The following is a 16,603-nucleotide window of genomic DNA, read 5'->3' on the forward strand; positions in this document are numbered from 1 at the left end:
TTAACAAAAAAAAGTATTTATCAAATGCATTGTTTCAAGCATCCTAATATTTGGGAAGATTCCCTCTCTGGTCAGATCCTGTTTGGGTTTTAGCTATTGCTATTTGTTCCTGCCTTTCTCTGTTATGTGGCAATTGGCTTATTTAACTTTGCTGTTCAGAACAATTATACTAAAATCTTCCTGGCATTTGTCTGGTCTAGAACAGTTTGCTGACTTTTGTTACTTCTTTGCAACACATAGTGATGTTGATGGGGTAGGTGAATGGCATTCTTATTCAGACAGCAGTCCACTACTCATGCATAAAAGACCAGAGCCTTTAATGAATATCTAAATTAAATGATACATATAGGGGCCCTGACCTAGAAGAGCAGAGTAGGGTTGGTGGTGTTATCAAACGACATAGAGCTATTATTTCATTATTGTCTAAATTCATACCTGTCACAAGACTTCAAACTGTTGCTGGATAAGATAAAACCAACAGTGCCAAAATTCTGTGGTGATAAATACTAGACTGGCAACTCACCAATCAAAAAGTCCCCGTCAGAATTATAAAAACATCTGTGGAGAAAAAAACACCAAGATATTGACCACCTTAACAGAATATTGGGGATGTATAATGCATAACATCAGTCCTAAACTCAGAAACATACACAGCCTTTGTAATCTGCCCCACATAAGGTTCTCTTTTTCTGGTGTTGAAGCAATACCTCTCCCCCCTCCCGACTCCCTGGCTGCACAAAATCTAAAAGTATGTTGTAATGAACCTGTCAGGAGGGGGAGAGTGTATATATGAAACACTCATATATACACAAAGAAACCTCGTGGTAGGTCTGAAACAACATTGCAAGCAAGAAGACCTGGGGATCTGAGCTTGGGAACTACTGGTGTGTACCAACGACTTATACCATGGGTGGCACCATAGTAGATGGGCCCGGTCTGAGTGGATTGCCTTCATTATTTGCAGGAAATGGGTCAGTAGATCATTTATGGAACTGAAACAGCTTGGCTGGCCCCATCGAAGGTAAGTCTGTAATGGGTGTTTGCCCCAATTGGCTGGAGATATAAATGCTCTCACTTGTTATTATCCTATTTAGAGTAAACACTTTCTCTATTCCTAGCCTCATTGTGGGGAATCTTTACCCAGATCAAGCTGAAACAGATGTTCTGTTGCCGTTGGTGGGAAGGTCAACATGCAAGCACTGTGACATAGTGACAAGACAGTCATTTCCTAGAGGAATGGTTTAGCAAAGTAACACTATAGTACCCCAATAGCAGCAACAAAGCCTATTGTTAAAACCAATGTCACAGAGCTGTGATTTTCAACTCCCTAGGGGATGCACAGGTATCTCCAGTGAAGACAAAATGGAGGCCTCTTGTTTTTCTGACAAAATGAAGGCATCTGTTTTTCTGACAAAATGAAGGCATTTTGTTTTGGGGGGGCAGGCCGTTTACAGGACACTCGACTAGCATGGCAAGGTAATGGCAACCTACCTCCCCCCTGCTTTGTAACACCAGTGTGTGACTGAGATGCCACATTCCCACACTACCAGGAAGAGGACACACCATTAATCCAGTAATGGAACAGTGGTAGGGAAAAGACCTCATGAATAAACAAGAGGGAAAGTGTATACATCTCGTTATATTTACAATCGGTAGCAATAGAATCAAATCTCACGGTGAAAAAGGAGGAGATCTACTCTTCTGGGAAGGTAGGAGACAAATTGCACCAGGCACCAGTAGGCATGAGAATGCTGGAGAGCATGGATGATGAGTGTGCAATAGAGAGTGATGCCCACCGCTGTGCCAACATCATTCAGATCACAATGAAATGATGCCATGTGGGAGTGAAATCGAAATGGAGAGAAAGGGAACATATCCCTGCAGTTTTACTTGCCACTTTTATACGAATAAGAAAGAACAGTGCTTCACCTTAAATTCCTGCACAGGATATACAGTATTGTGGTACTGTGTGCTTTGTTTACATCACCCAAATGGCATTCCCAAACAGCATCCTGGATTGTGACATAGATTCTATTTGTGTCCTACCCCCCACCCCATGACTAACGGCTATGGTTTACCTACTGGATACTAAACCAAGACAACTTTGAGTGATTTTTTTAATTAAATTATTTAGGTCATACTCTATATGGACCCCGAACATCTCAAGTAATAGTCAGAAACAGTGGTATCAATGTTTTCACGAGGCTTTGACCTTTTGAGAGGAAATTGGATGGAACAACCTGAATACATGCTGAAAATAATCTACTGGCTCTCTCGCTTTTCATTTTTGTGAAATACACACTCTCACATTGCTTCAATGACACTTCAAACAATTGCAGTCATGAGTGAATGTGGAGGGTGAGGGGATGAAGACAGATTTGCCTGACAATCACTCAGTGGTCAGTCATGATACCTTCTGTCTCCTACTATTCACAAATGCAGCAAACTTATTGATGGTAGCAGCCAAAGCTGTATGCAGAACCCACGGGACCCTTGCTTCCCCATGCGTGACTCACAAACCTGTTGATCATGGATGTGTTACAGGTGAAGACATGGATTGCAAGCCCATTCCGAGACCTGGGCTCCCCTGCACCACACAAAGTGTGCAATCCCTATGATAAGAAGCACCCAAAGTTAGAATATAGAGCAGTCACCTTCACAGGAATCTTTTTAGTTGGTCAGTTTCACCCTATTCTCTTACCCTTACAGAAATGAGTTACTGTTGTTTGTTTTCAATTGATACAGGGACTTCAAAAGCCATATCTATTTGAGTACAGAGGTGATGCAAGAACATAAAGTATCTCTAAAACCTATTACAGCTGTAAGGGCGAGCATTGCATACCAACAACCCAGAGTAGAGTTAGCTACAATAATATTGGCACATTTAATTTCCCTATCTGACAAAGAAAAGAATGTGATGTCTGTTATAGAATTCTACAGAGGCGTGAAGAGAAGAACAGGAGTGGAGCCACTGGCAGTACCACACAGACCCCTGACACTTCAGACTGTGTATTTTTCCACACACTCATAGGTGTGTTGGAATGAGTGGCTATGGGACTGACACAGATTAAAGGCCAGTGTTGATCCTTAGGTTATTTTTCTCTTCATCTCAGTCTGTCTAGTTCTTTCAGATGTATGGGTCCAGAGGGTATATGGGTTTAAATTCACTTACATACAACGAATCAGTGTGATCTGTGGCAAATTGTCTCAAACTCCTCAGCTTCACAGGGAGCAGCACCAAATATACAGCAAGAAACTCTTGAACACTGCTTTTTTTAAACTTACATTTATAAAGTCCAGCTTTCTCTGAGAGGTTGGTGGTATCTCAAAAGGCTTCCATCTCAGCTAAAATGAAAACAGACATATTTTTAAAAACATAAAAATAATATTTTAAAAAATGTAAAAATATTTTTAAAAATATAAACATTATATTTAAAAAAATATAAATATATATATATATACAATTATTTAAAAATATATTAGGTTATTGAAAAAAGAACAGATATTTTATACCCCACTCTATAGCCAGGATGGTTTATTTGTTTTCTTCTTGCAACTTTAGTATGTAAGATGTAGTGATATGATACCTCATGTATATAGAAATGTGAGATGCATATTATATATTTCTCCATCTTACCCTCTTATTGCTAAAGTCTGGTATCAGATGCTAATCATGTACCTCTTCATCTGTGTTTCTGTGTATAAATAAATTTTACAATGATTCAAAATCTGTGTTTTTTTCAGATACGGTTTAATTTAACGTAGGTTTATTGGTAGTCCTTAGTGGGAGCTATGGTATGGTAGAGTGTACAGTATAGAGGTGAATTTGTATCTAATAAAAAAATTAGAAATTGACAATGAATTCTTTGACACAGTATTTTTTAAGCCCTGTCATCAGAAAAAAGATAATAAGAGGAGACAGGAATAGGTCACCTTACTGGGTTGTTGCAGAGAATTAAAATAGTGTGACTTTTTTGGGTTAGTTGTTAGCTTCTCTGATCAAGACAAACCTACTCTCGGACAAAGACACATTTGTCGCATTCTGAGTGACAGGGTTTGCTACCATACCCATAAAAACAAAGTCTACCTGTTCTGCTGCTAACAAAGGTGAGAGATTGGTTGTTTTACTCGGGGCCCTTCCTGGTGATAAAAATCACCATTTTATCATTAAGCTCTTTGCATGTTGCAAATAATAATGTGTTGGGCTCAGTTATAGTAAATTTGTATAATGTATTTTAAATCTGAATGGGAACCCAACTTGAATTTCATTGTATTTTATTGTGTTGCATTTTTTTAAAAACTAGGAAATTTGACATGGCCTGTGTGTTAAAGCAGTGAACTAAACAGGTTGACTGGTTTGCAAAAGGGACTGAGACATGGGGTGCCAGAGCCCTGGAGGCAGAATTACAAGCTCAACTGGAGGCTTGGATTGAGGTTTCCCCCTTTTCAAATTTTTCAGATTTTTGTTAACTTTTTTTTCTTGACTTTTTTTTTTCATGTTTCCACTCTCTGTTTTACACCCTTTGCCATCAGGGCCAATACCACAGTACTAGGATCATCTCCTTTGATTCTGCTCCACCCGTGCCTGTTGTTTCTTCTTCTTCGTCTGCCCCCTGACCTACCAATTCCTAAAGCCTCCAGTTTTCTCTGCTATGGCAAAGATACCTATGTCTGTCAGTTCTACATTTGATTGCAAAGAGAGCTGGAATTCTGGCCCAGAACACAGGGCTAGATGCACGTTTTTCAGGAGCTGATTGTGTAGCATAGCACTAGCCTTCCCAGGTACAGAGCCTTTTTCAAAATTTTATTTTAACATCGTCCAACTTCCTTTTGCTTTCGCATCTGACGTGATTACCTGATTGGGTTCAGGTTCAGTTTCATCCCAGTCGTGGGTCAGGTAACCCTGAGCCATTGGCTGAAAGGGCTTGTGGCACACGGAAGGAAGAATTCTGTACAGCCAGCTAGGGAGAAAACAAACGCAGAAATGGCGGGAAGCCTGGATGACCAATTATTAAAAACATTCAGCACTTTGTTGACTTTTCCCCCACAGACAGCAACATTCTGCTAAGTACTGCATCTTATGCCAGAACAGATGGGGCACGTAGGGGACATTTTGAAGATATGAATCATGTTTCTCCATCAAGCCCTATATTGGCGTCTCTGCACAGCAGGGTCTCTCCAGGGTCCCAGTAGGACCACGATTATTTTCCCCAAGAGCCAGTGATCGGTGACCAATATGAGCTGACATGAAACCAGAGCAAGGGCGCCATCAAAGGACAAAAGATGCCAAGTGATCACACATTCCTGTTTCTGCAGGGGGTGTTCAGTGGGAGGTCCTAACAGCCACGTTGCGGGAGAGCTGCCTTGTCCACATTCTGTACTGGGCAAGGGCAGCTTTGGATCTCCAGACTGAAGGGCAGCAGTTCTGTGAAAACCAAAGGATTGCATAATGTCAGGGTTGCATGCTTGGCGGCAGCGCCAAAGGGTTGGGAGTTCGATTCCTCCGCTGTGCCTCTCAGGAGAAAAGCCATCCATCCTAGGGGGTGATGACAGAAGAAGGGAATGGTAAGCCACCTCTGAGTGCTCCATACCTCGGAGATCCTACAAAGGATGGCCGAAAGTCAGCTTGATGGCATGCCACTGTAACACTGTTTTCGCACTGCACCAGCGGCCCAGTTTAAATTCAGACCTGGGGTTCGGCAGCAGCTTTTGCCTGTCCCTTTGGATTCCTGCAGCATGCTAGAAATGATCTTTCCACATCAGGCCTTCCCTCCATACACAACTGCCTCATGTTTTGTGGGCCCTCGTGAGAAGCCCTGATGGCTTCCCTCAGAGTGTTACTTCTGTGGTACAATATTAGTAACATATAAGAAAATTAAGCTGCACCCAAGAAAATATGGTTCTTCTCTCCTGTAACATACTGACCGCCGCCAATGTTTCTGAAGCATCTTGTTTATGACTAGTATAAAAGAGAATATTTATTATTCTTTTTCCAACAGCCTAATTTCGCTTTGAACTCATTAACCCTATTAAAATCGCTTGACTGAGTTCTACTATAATGTGCTATTTTGCCTCTGCAGTGTTGGGGATCACGTTTCTCTTTTCTCTTGCTTCGCCATCTTCTGAGGGCAAAATCAGTGAACAGGGACGCATTTCTCCTCCTGCTGTTGAATATTAGATTATCTCTTAAGTGATGGATTCCAGAGCGTGTGCAGTTAGAGGCCATTCCTGAGCAAGCAGGGGTCATCTGTTTGTTTGTTTAACCCCTGGAAAAGTATTCCAACATCACTGACAAATTACAATCAAACACATCAACAGCGAACAAACTTTCCAACATGTGTTACTGCAGTTACTGTTGTTAATTTTTTAAAAACCCAAGATTTGCTACATAAGTATTTGAATTAACAGCAAATTCCTTGTTTTTACAGTTTAAAGGACACAGCACAAAAAGAAATGGAATGTGGAGAAATTATTATTTATAATTATAAAATTTATTTATTTATTTATTGGACTTATATACCGCCCCATAGCGCTACAAGCACTCTCCGGGCGGTTTACAATTTTTAATTATACAGGCTACACATTGCCCCCCCAGCAAGCTGGGTACTCATTTTACCGACCTCGGAAGGATGGAAGGCTGAGTCAACCTTGAGCCGGCTACCTGGGATTTGAACCCCAGGTCGTGAGCACAGTTTTAGCTGCAGTACAGCGTTTTAACCACTGCGCCACGAGTGGCACTTTTTATCATCTTTGGATGGCACAACCCCTATGATGCTACATTGGAGGGGCAGGCCTTGTTTCAGTTATATATGTGCCAGGTCAGATTATGGTGACTGCTTTTTAAAATGGTTTGGAAGCTCCCACAGCTACAAAATGGGGCCACTGGGGTACTGTTAGGTCAGATCATGTGACTCCTATAGTGTACCGATTGCACTGTTGCCACTCCATTTCCTGGCCATATTTGAAGTGTTAATACACAACTACACAGTTTGTGCCCATATTAATTGAAGGATCGCCTCCATTCATGTCAACCTGGTACCCAGTCTGAGATCTATATACTGCAAGCCTTAATTGCATGTCCAAAGTAATCAGGCTGAACAGTACAAGGGACTTTTTTGTGGAGGTTCCAATTACAACTCTGTTATAATTGCTGTTATAATCAAATCCCATTATTTCTGGCTTTCAAATGAGCTCTAAGGCTGACCAGTTATCTTGGCCTATAATTTATCTATTTGCTTGCTTAACTATAACTTCCACTTTGCCACTAAAATGACTCTAGTGGCTAAAAATAATAAAATACAGATTAAAAACAGAATCTCAATGAAAACATAAAAATGAATAAATTAGAAGTACAATTAAAACATAAGAATAAAAATAAATAAGCAGCCTGCATCCCATTACAGCCTCTTTCAGCACCAAACCAGCTTATATCAAGGCTCTTCTGCAGAAAAATGCCTTGATCTTCTAGAAAAGGACAACCGAAAGAGAGCCAACCTAATTTTCCTGAGCACTGAGTTTCAGAATGTGGGAGCAGCAAATGAAAGGTTTCTTTCTGGCATCCCATATATGAAGCTTTCTAATGATACATGGAACAGAGAAGGGCTCTCCTGAATATCGTAAAATCAGAGCAGGCTCATGTGCAAGAGTGTGTTCTTTGAAATAAGCTAGCCCATGTCAGACTTAATCGGCCAGAGACAGCACTCTGAACTGAAGCCAGAAACAGACCAGTAGCCAATGAAGCTGTTCTGTCAAGGGGGTCCCATGATCCTTGGGACCAGCTGCAGTCAACAATCCAGCTGCAACATTCTGCACCAGGTAGAGTTTCCAAACTTTTTTTTTAAAGGCAGCCCAACATAGAATGCATTACAGTAGTCCAGCTAGGGTGCAACAAAAGCATGTGTCACCATGGTCAGATTACATATCCCCTAGTGCAGTTAGCCTTATCTATACAGGCACTTCCGGCTGTTGCTGAAAACTGGGCATTCAGATTCAAGGCTAAATCCAGTGTAAACTATGAACCCAAACTATGATTGGGAGTTTTCAGAGGAGGGTTTCCATCCAACACAAGTCAAGTCCCTGTTCCCTATTTTGCCACACACGGCAGCTTCAGCATGCCCACTGAAACCCCACAACACCACCCCCATGACCTTCTGAGGACAGTGGGAAAGGACACTGGTAAGCAGCCATTACTAACTTAGTACCACTTTCCATGGCAAAGAATTGCTCTGACCTGGAGGAAACGTGCACCTGGGGTTGGGTGAGGGACTCTTTTGGCCTTGAGCATCCTTATCTAGGTCTTCTCTTTTAATACGCATACTCAAAGTTAATAAAAGGACATGTGGTACTGTTCACAAACCTATAGTTCCAGAATTTTTCTGACCCACGAGGGGAAAAAATACAGGTAGCAGCACCTTTTCTCTAGGACATAAGCAAAAGAGGGGAAGAAAGCAAGCTTATCCTAGAAGCAATTAAACCATAAGACTGAAATTCTGACAGACACAGTCTCCTTCCCTACCAAATAAAAAAATTCATACCCTGACTCAACAAGGCCTTTTTTTGCCCCTTCTCCTTCTTCTGAGCTTAACACAAGCCTGCGTTAAAAGTAACACATTATTACGGCTGTTGCTTTTTGTGCACATCGCCCCAAAGGAGGGAAAACAGAGGTGACAGAGGAGGGAAGCATAGAATTCAGACTTCATAATACTATATTCAAACTAATGTCATGCCCCACAGACCTTTTCTCTGGAATCGAGGCTGAACGCTAATCACATTAATGGCAAGCTTTTTCCCTCTGTAGAAGAACATTGCAATGACATCTTAGCAATGGGCTAGAGTAAATGTAATTAATTGTCCTGTTCCGCCCCACCTTGCCTTCCCTGCAATTCCTTCCATATCCTCTCCTTTTTAATTGATTTCCTCAGACCTGTGCATACCTTCTCCTGTTGGTGGACCGTGGGCAGGTGAATGCTGAGCCGGAGAGCTGTTCCGCATACAGACCATACGGACAGACCTGAGGGTTATTCTAAACCAAAACAGATGATGAGTTAAAGAATGTGGTTTCCCCCCCTCCCTTGTTGTGTTATTCTTGAAGCATACAGTGGTGCCTCGCTAGACGATGATAATCCATTCCACTGAAATCACTGTTTAGCGAAATCATTGTCTAGCAAAAAGCATTTCCCTATTGGAATGCATTGAAACCTGTTTAATGTGTTCCAATTGGGAAGAATTGTTGTCTAGCAAAGATCGGCCATAGGAAAGCTGCTTTGCGAACCGCCGATCAGCTGTTTAAATAGCTGTCTTGCGAAGCTTAGGTCCCGAAAACACCCATTTTGCGAGCGCGGAGGGAGCTGTCAAAATCATTGTCTAGCAAAAATCGGTTTGCGAAGCAGGGACCAAACATTGTCCAGCGCAATTTCCCCATAGGAATCACAGTTTTGCGAATCGCTATAGCGATCGCAAAAAGTCAATGTTTAGCGAAAAAACTGTCATGCGGGGTAACTGTCTAGCGAGGCACCACTGTATTTAAAATGTAAAAATACCAAGACGATTACTCCTTTTACTAATGCAAACAACGAGAAAGGTAGAACATCACCTTCAGATTTATAATTCAAACACTAACAAAAAAAGGACAATTTCCTTCTCAATTTATCTTCACATGTGGTCAAACATAGCATGTAAGTACAAGCGTTAAACTTGTCATCTTGAATCCTACAGAAGCAATCTGCAATGGCAAAAGCAACTTTCTCACCAAATGGCAACAGACATTTCAGCAGCTGTTAATAATTTTAATAATTTCAGTGCTTTAGTGGTGCTCTGGGGCCAGAGATTGGGAATTCGATTCTCCACTGTGCCTCCTGGGAGGACAGCCAGCCTGGGTGGCCTTGAGCAAGCTGCACAGTCCCAGGGCACCCCCAGAAGAAGGGGATGGTAAATCACTTCTGAGTACTCTCTACCTGGAAAACTCTGAAAGGGTCACCATCAGTCAGAAACGATTTGATGGCACACAATGATGATTATTACGTCAACATACTCCTCCAAAAATCACTTTTAATAGTTTCATCCTTTGCAGTACTATAGCCCATAATCTGTATTCACGATGTCACAATAAAAAGTACAGTACCACAAAGGTCCTAATCCTATCACAGCTCAAACATAACAGGCATGTAATCTGCACAACCCTTTCTACATCTCTAGCAGTTGCACTGAGATACAACTTTGATTATCTTGAATATGGTTGGTGTCAAGTACCATGATGATATTTTATTTTACAAAAGATTTCCTAAAAACATTTTATAAAACTGGATCCCCCCCCCCCGCACAAAATTTCCTGTGATCATTAGAAAACCTACATTGCTCCTAGCTGACACTACAGTTTTTTTTAATGATCCATCTATTCCTTTTGACATTTTGCAGGTCCCTTGGCTTTGAGCTTCCGTGAGAATTTTATGTTCCCCTCCCCAATCAATTCTTTATTGAGAGAGGCAGCCATTCTTCCATTACTGCTGGACATCTTACAGCTCCATATTTTCCTTGGGTCCTTTAAAGGAGAAAGGCAGGGTGAAATGATTATGAATGAATGAATGAATGAATGAATGAATGAATGAATGAATGAATGAATGAATGAATGAATGAATGAATGAATGAATGAATGAATGAATGAATGAATGAATTCTTAAGGTAAGTGGTTTGGAGAGGCTGCATATTGTGTACACGACCCCCATCAGTTGTTTGTTTGTTTGTTTGTTTGTTAATAAGAAACAGTTCTGGGAGTAGAAATTTGGGAAGAAAAGCTTCTTTGTTCTAATGCCTCTGCGATCAAGTCTCTTCATCTCTTAAGGTAGGAAGCTGTGCGTTTGCAAAGTGGGCTGGAAGCTATTGCAGGGGACTAAGTTACTTGTGGTGCTTTCATGCCGATTTAACCACGTGAAAAATAGCACTTTCCTTCAGCCCCCAAATGTCACATAAATACCTGTCCTTCTGGCAAGGCTCCAGGACAGCGCGGATCTTCTGAGCTGTGCTCATTGCCAAATCCTGACATGTACTGTAAAACAAAGCACATTTCAAAAATATTTGACAGAGCGTGAACTGACTGCTAAGCAAACCATTGCGGGAGCCGCCAAGGCAGGACCCTTGAATGCACTTTCCTGGGTTTTCTGAGCTGCAAGATTCAAGTGTGAATATTTCTAGCACTCTCTAAGTGCAATTTGGTCTATGCTGACGATAGGAAGAAGGATGTTCTTTTGTCAAAAGAAAAACATGAATGCCTTTTAGCTCTTTTGCCCGTTTATGTTTCTTTAGCGTTTAATGCAAACACGCTGAAGAATTCATCCACCAACGTTCAATTTTTTATGGTGTGCTGAGCTTTCATCTTTCAAATCTGGTTGGAGAAAAATGCTAAAACTATTTTTACTGATTGCAGAGGCTGGAATACAAAGTCGAACGCTCTCACTGGATCCACAGACCTTGACCTTTCCCAGAAAAAGATTAGACAGAAGCCACTTTGAAGCTGGCGAGTATAAAGTGGAATATGACAAAGGTTGCTCCTCAAGGCCTGCGCATAATTTCTGTGCTGACCACCTGCTGATGACCAGCTTTGAAGAACTCTTTTATTATTCTTTTACAAAATTAGCAAGGCATAAAACCCAGCATATCATGATAGAAAAACAAAATGACTTGGGTTTTTAGGTATCTGGCTGAATAACATACCAGAAGAGCCAGCCTGCACAGCCCCAGGGCGCCCCCAGAAGAAGGGAATGGTAAACCATTTGAGTACTCTGTCAAGAAACTGGGAAATTGAAGGATCATGGACTCTGGTGCTCACTTGGTGCCTGGCTGGAAGAATCCAGCAAGAGAAGTTTTAAAAATGGTGTCAGAAGTTACTTTGGTGGCTTAGTTATCTCTCAAGAGAGATGCTATGCTCATTTGCTGTTCTGCACTTTATGTGTGCTCTGAGGATAGGCTGAATTACAGTAAGTACTATAATAATTTAGCCAGCTTTCTTACTTTCTGTAGCGTTCGCCTAATATTGCCCTGTGCTAAAAGCCTTAAGCTCTTAAATGATTTATTTAACCAAAACCTCTTGGACTGTTTTTGTAACCGGGGACACTGCTTTTGAAAAAAAAAACCTTTTTTTACTTTTTCACTCTTTTTTTTAAATTAAAAATAAAAGTTCTTCATATAGTTGTTCAGTTTTTAAAGAGGATTTGTGGTTCTTCACACCAGGCTTTGCCTTGCAGGTGTGGTGGCATTTCTACTTTGCAGGGTTGGTGTAAGAGTCAAAGCACTTAATCTCGTGGATTTTTTCAAAACTCTGTGGAAGCACTACTTAGGCCCTTCTGAAAAGAACTGTGGCAGGTCATGCACAGGGGCAATCCCAGGAAGGAATACAAAGGTACAAAATAACACACCCCTCCTTGTGATGGGGAAATGTTCTGCAGTTACACCGCCAGCTGGGAAAATGTCTTGGTCTTGATTCTTCATTGGATGACCAGGAAAAAAAAATGCTGACGTAACTGGTGGATAACTACATAACATTTCCCTCGTGTGACTAGGGCCTAAGTCAAGTGAGACTGAGGTGTTGGGAGGGTGCTGGGCAGATGGATTTCCCCACCTCTCATCCCATTTAGCCTTCCTGGCTTCACCCACACCAGGGCAGCTAGGGTAGTGTGGCTGAGTGGTTAGTGTGTGCCTCCCAGAATCCCTGGATCTTTGACACTCATCACATAGAAAACCATAAAAAGGCTCACTGTAAGTCAGAATAGGCTTGACAGCCCACTGTTCTTAGTAGTAGTATTTAGGTGTGATATGTATGAATACTTCCAGGCTAAGGTCCCCTGCAACCATAGCCTTTCTATCGTTTCCTCCTTATCTTTTTTTGCCAATGGAAAGAAAAAAGAACTGATGGAAAAACACAAAAGGGTTATAGAGTAAACATGTTTGTTGGTAGGAGATGTCCTCTCTGTCGCTGACTGGAAATGACAAAGGGCATTCCTGTCTCTAGCACTACAGCCACCCACCAGACTCTGTGTCAATTTTGCCTGCATGGTTGAGGTCAGGAGCCTGAAATATTTTCTCGAGCCAAAGAAAAATTATTGAAGTCCCTGTTGTAGTTTGTGGTCCCCTCCCCCCCCCCCAATTACTGCCCTCTCACATGATCTGCTGTGCTATGAATGACTGGAGATCCTCACCGCAGCTTGAATTGCAAAAGATATTTTGGCCATCCTCGTCCTATGTGATTCAGACACCACCACCGGGTGGGATTTGAAGCATTTAGGAATAAAGCGAAGTATAATGACCGTTTTATTGGGAGGTCAGAAAGGGAGATCCCAGAGGGAAGAGACAGGAAGGATATGAATCAACTCTTCTTCTAACTGGATTTATTGTGATCATTATTTCCCCCTAGGGGGAGTTGTAACTGCAGGCTATTCAGCTTGATAGTTAAATATTGTTAAGCTATAAGTAACAACCCTGGCATATGGCATCCATGTGTCCTCCTCAGTTATTATATTTAAAGAAAAAAATTAGTTTAGGTACACTCATTTTAAGTGTGTGTCCCCCACCTTATGATAGAGAATAATGCTATGTTGTGGGGGTTTTGTGTGTGTGTGTTTTTATCTTATGCTGCGTGTAATGGTGATTTTTGTGTGGTTTTAAGTGACTGTAAAACACCTTGAGTTTCCAATGGTGAGAAAGGTGGTGTAAAAATTAAACAAAAATAACATGAACATTACCAGTGATCTCCCCTTGCCACCATCTCCAGAACAAATTGTCTTCTCCACACCACAGCTGCCTCAGCCACTTTGAAGTATAGCACCCATATTTTAAGTGGTTCACATTTAACTATATACCTTCATTTTTACATATGACTGTAAAAATCATGTAAAAAAGTCAACAGACACTGATTTACAAACATGTGTGTCAGACTAGGGCTCACAGCACAACCAGCACATCCCTGAGGCGCTGTGAGGCACCTGCTCAGGTGACAGAGCGTCGTCATGACCAGCCATTTGCTCTCCCGTGCCCCTCCTCAGCTCTGATCCTGCTACAGGACCCACATGCCTGACAGGTGGAGCTCCCCTTGAAGGTCATCTCAGCTGCCAACATAGGTGATCTGCAGTGGCATCCAGTCCCACTCACAATGCCCAGATCCTCATAGCCAGGCACTTGGCTGTTGCCAGCCTCTGTGGAAGGAGGAAGGGAAGAAGTGAGCAAGTGATGGAGCAGGACAGGAGGAAGGGTGCGAAAAGCAACTTGAATGGAAGAAAGGAGGAAGAGGTTGGGTGAAAAGGCACACCAACCAACAGTCAGCCACAATTTGGGAGGAGGGGAGGAATTGGCAGCTGATTACCAGAGCACAGAGGCTTCTCTTAAATGTCAAGGTGATGTGCCCAGCCAACTTGCCACCCTAACTGCTCCTCTGAATGGATTGCCTCCAGATGAAGCAGAATCAGAGGACAAGAAGTGGAGAAAGAAGGGGTGAAGTCCCGCTATCAGAAGAATAGACGTGCATTTCTTAGTGAGTGTGACCTAGGCTACCCTTTGCCCACAAGACCCTTCTGCGTTCTACATAGAACAAATGATACCATCTCCATGCAAGAAAACAAATGGACACCAATTATATATCAGAAATGGCAACACGCAAAACCACTTCTCAAACACTTTAGTCTCCCAGGATAACTCTGTTACTAATCTGGACTTCAATCATTTAAAAGAAGAAAAGGAAGAAAAGATTGGCAAGAGAGACTGCCTATGCAGTTACATCCACAAATTTTGGAGGATGTCAAATGAATTGAACATACAAGGGTTGTTAGCTCACTATTTTCTAAGTAATTCTCTTTCCAAACGTTGTGTACGGACAAATTTACTGATTCTGGCTTCAGGGCAGACCAGCACTCAACTGACAAAACAATCACTCAGCAGTAACTGGGTTGTTTGCATAATAAACGTTATCACAAATTGTTTCTTCATTAATAATGCTATTGCTTCTTTGACATTTCATTTTCGGTGTTTGGATCCATAATTCCTGGATTTTTACCCCGACATGTATACTTCACAGAAACCCATTGCTAAATATTTGCAGTGTCCATGAACCTGGAACGCAGTTATAAAAGTTCACACTGAAATAAACCTGTTAGTCTTTAAAGTGTCTCAATGTGCATGTGTGTTTGCTTTTAAACCTACATGCTGAAACAGATATGACCACCTCTTTGAAAACTGTGTTCCAGCGCTAGTTGTTAGAAAGCAGCTACTCTTCATATAAATAGCAGTTCAACCAAACAGCAGCTAAATGCATAAACCTTCATGCAAATAGAAGTAGAACCTATGGTGAAATAATTTTTAATAAAATCAGGTAGGAGCAATGGAGAGTTTTAAGGGCTTCTAGCATTAATGTGCCAGTATAACTTTTCATTGTATTAATCAAATAAAAATTTTGCAGCACAGCGGCAAGCTTCTTGAACAGTCTGGGAGCTTTACAGTTAATGGAAAGGCATGCAAGAACACAGCTGGCTATCCATCTGACTGGTTGATGGAGAAACACCCCCAGTTTAGCAAAAAAAAAAATGTTTGCTGAAGAACAGGCAAGGACGAATTTGAGGAGAGGCATTAAGCAAGCTAAGGCCGAATACAAGAGGAGAATTGAAGACTGCTTTCTCAGCAATAACATGAGGCAAGTTTGGCAGGGGGTTCAACAACTAACAAACTACAAAGCAAAAAAGGTTTCCTCAGGCGGAGGTGTGGAGGTGGCTGAGGAGTTGAACAACTTTTTTGCTCGATTCGAAATCGATCAAACTGAAACTGTTCGTTTGCCATCATTTACTCAGCAGAGTCCCCCCTTCATTGTGAATGAGCAGGATGTGAGACAGACTATGAAAGTGGTTAACTCCAGAAAAGCAGCTGGACCCGACTTAATTCCTGGTCGGGTGGTAAAAGACTGTGCTGATCAGCTAGCCGGGATATGGACTGTAATTTTTAATAGATCCCTGACATTATGCGCAGTTCCCGTCTGTCTCAAGGCTTCCGTCATCGTTCCACTGCCTAAAAAGTTGCCTACAAACAGTCCGAATGACTACAGGCCGGTGGCACTAACTTCAATCTTAATGAAGTGCTTTGAGCAGTTAGTTCGGAAATATATTATCTCCTGCCTTCCTCATCCCTTTGATGGGCTTCAGTTTGCTTATAAAGAAAATAGATCAACCGAGGATGCGATCAATACTGTGCTTTATATGGCTTTATCCCACTTGGAAACACAAGGGAATTATGTAAGAATGCTGTTCGCGGACTTTAGCTCTGCTTTTAACACCATTATACCCCACAGATTAATAGACAAACTTAAAGATCTTGATTTTCCAGATTCTATCTGTCTGTGGATTTTGGATTTTTTAACAAATCGTCCACAAAGGGTTAAACTGAATGACTACATCTCTACTGACAAGATACTCAGCACTGGCACTCCACAAGGCTGTGTCCTTAGTCCACTACTGTTCTCCATTTATTCATCGGATTGCACCAATAACCATCCCAGTAATAGGATTATCAAATTTGCAGATGATACTACACTAGTAGGACTTATCTCTGGGGATGATGAGTCTGCGTATCGGGACGA

The 16,603-nt window shown here is 41.7% G+C and overlaps 1 protein-coding gene across 1 annotated transcript in view; it reads right to left on the minus strand.

The window, feature by feature from the left end:
• HGD (homogentisate 1,2-dioxygenase) overlaps positions 1-16,603 on the minus strand; it is a 29,761-nt gene that overhangs the window by 11,392 nt on the left and 1,766 nt on the right. Inside the window, exons 2-7 of the mRNA XM_072991703.2 lie at positions 10,970-11,041; positions 8,934-9,022; positions 4,856-4,961; positions 3,286-3,345; positions 2,521-2,612; positions 524-558 (exon numbers count right to left, since the gene is read on the minus strand). Of these exons, the coding sequence (XP_072847804.2) occupies positions 524-558; positions 2,521-2,612; positions 3,286-3,345; positions 4,856-4,961; positions 8,934-9,022; positions 10,970-11,041 (454 nt within the window). The remainder of the gene's footprint in view (positions 1-523; positions 559-2,520; positions 2,613-3,285; positions 3,346-4,855; positions 4,962-8,933; positions 9,023-10,969; positions 11,042-16,603) is intronic.

Source organism: Pogona vitticeps, chromosome 2 (assembly GCF_051106095.1).
Source record: "Pogona vitticeps strain Pit_001003342236 chromosome 2, PviZW2.1, whole genome shotgun sequence".
In the NCBI taxonomy this organism is placed as follows: domain Eukaryota; kingdom Metazoa; phylum Chordata; class Lepidosauria; order Squamata; family Agamidae; genus Pogona; species Pogona vitticeps.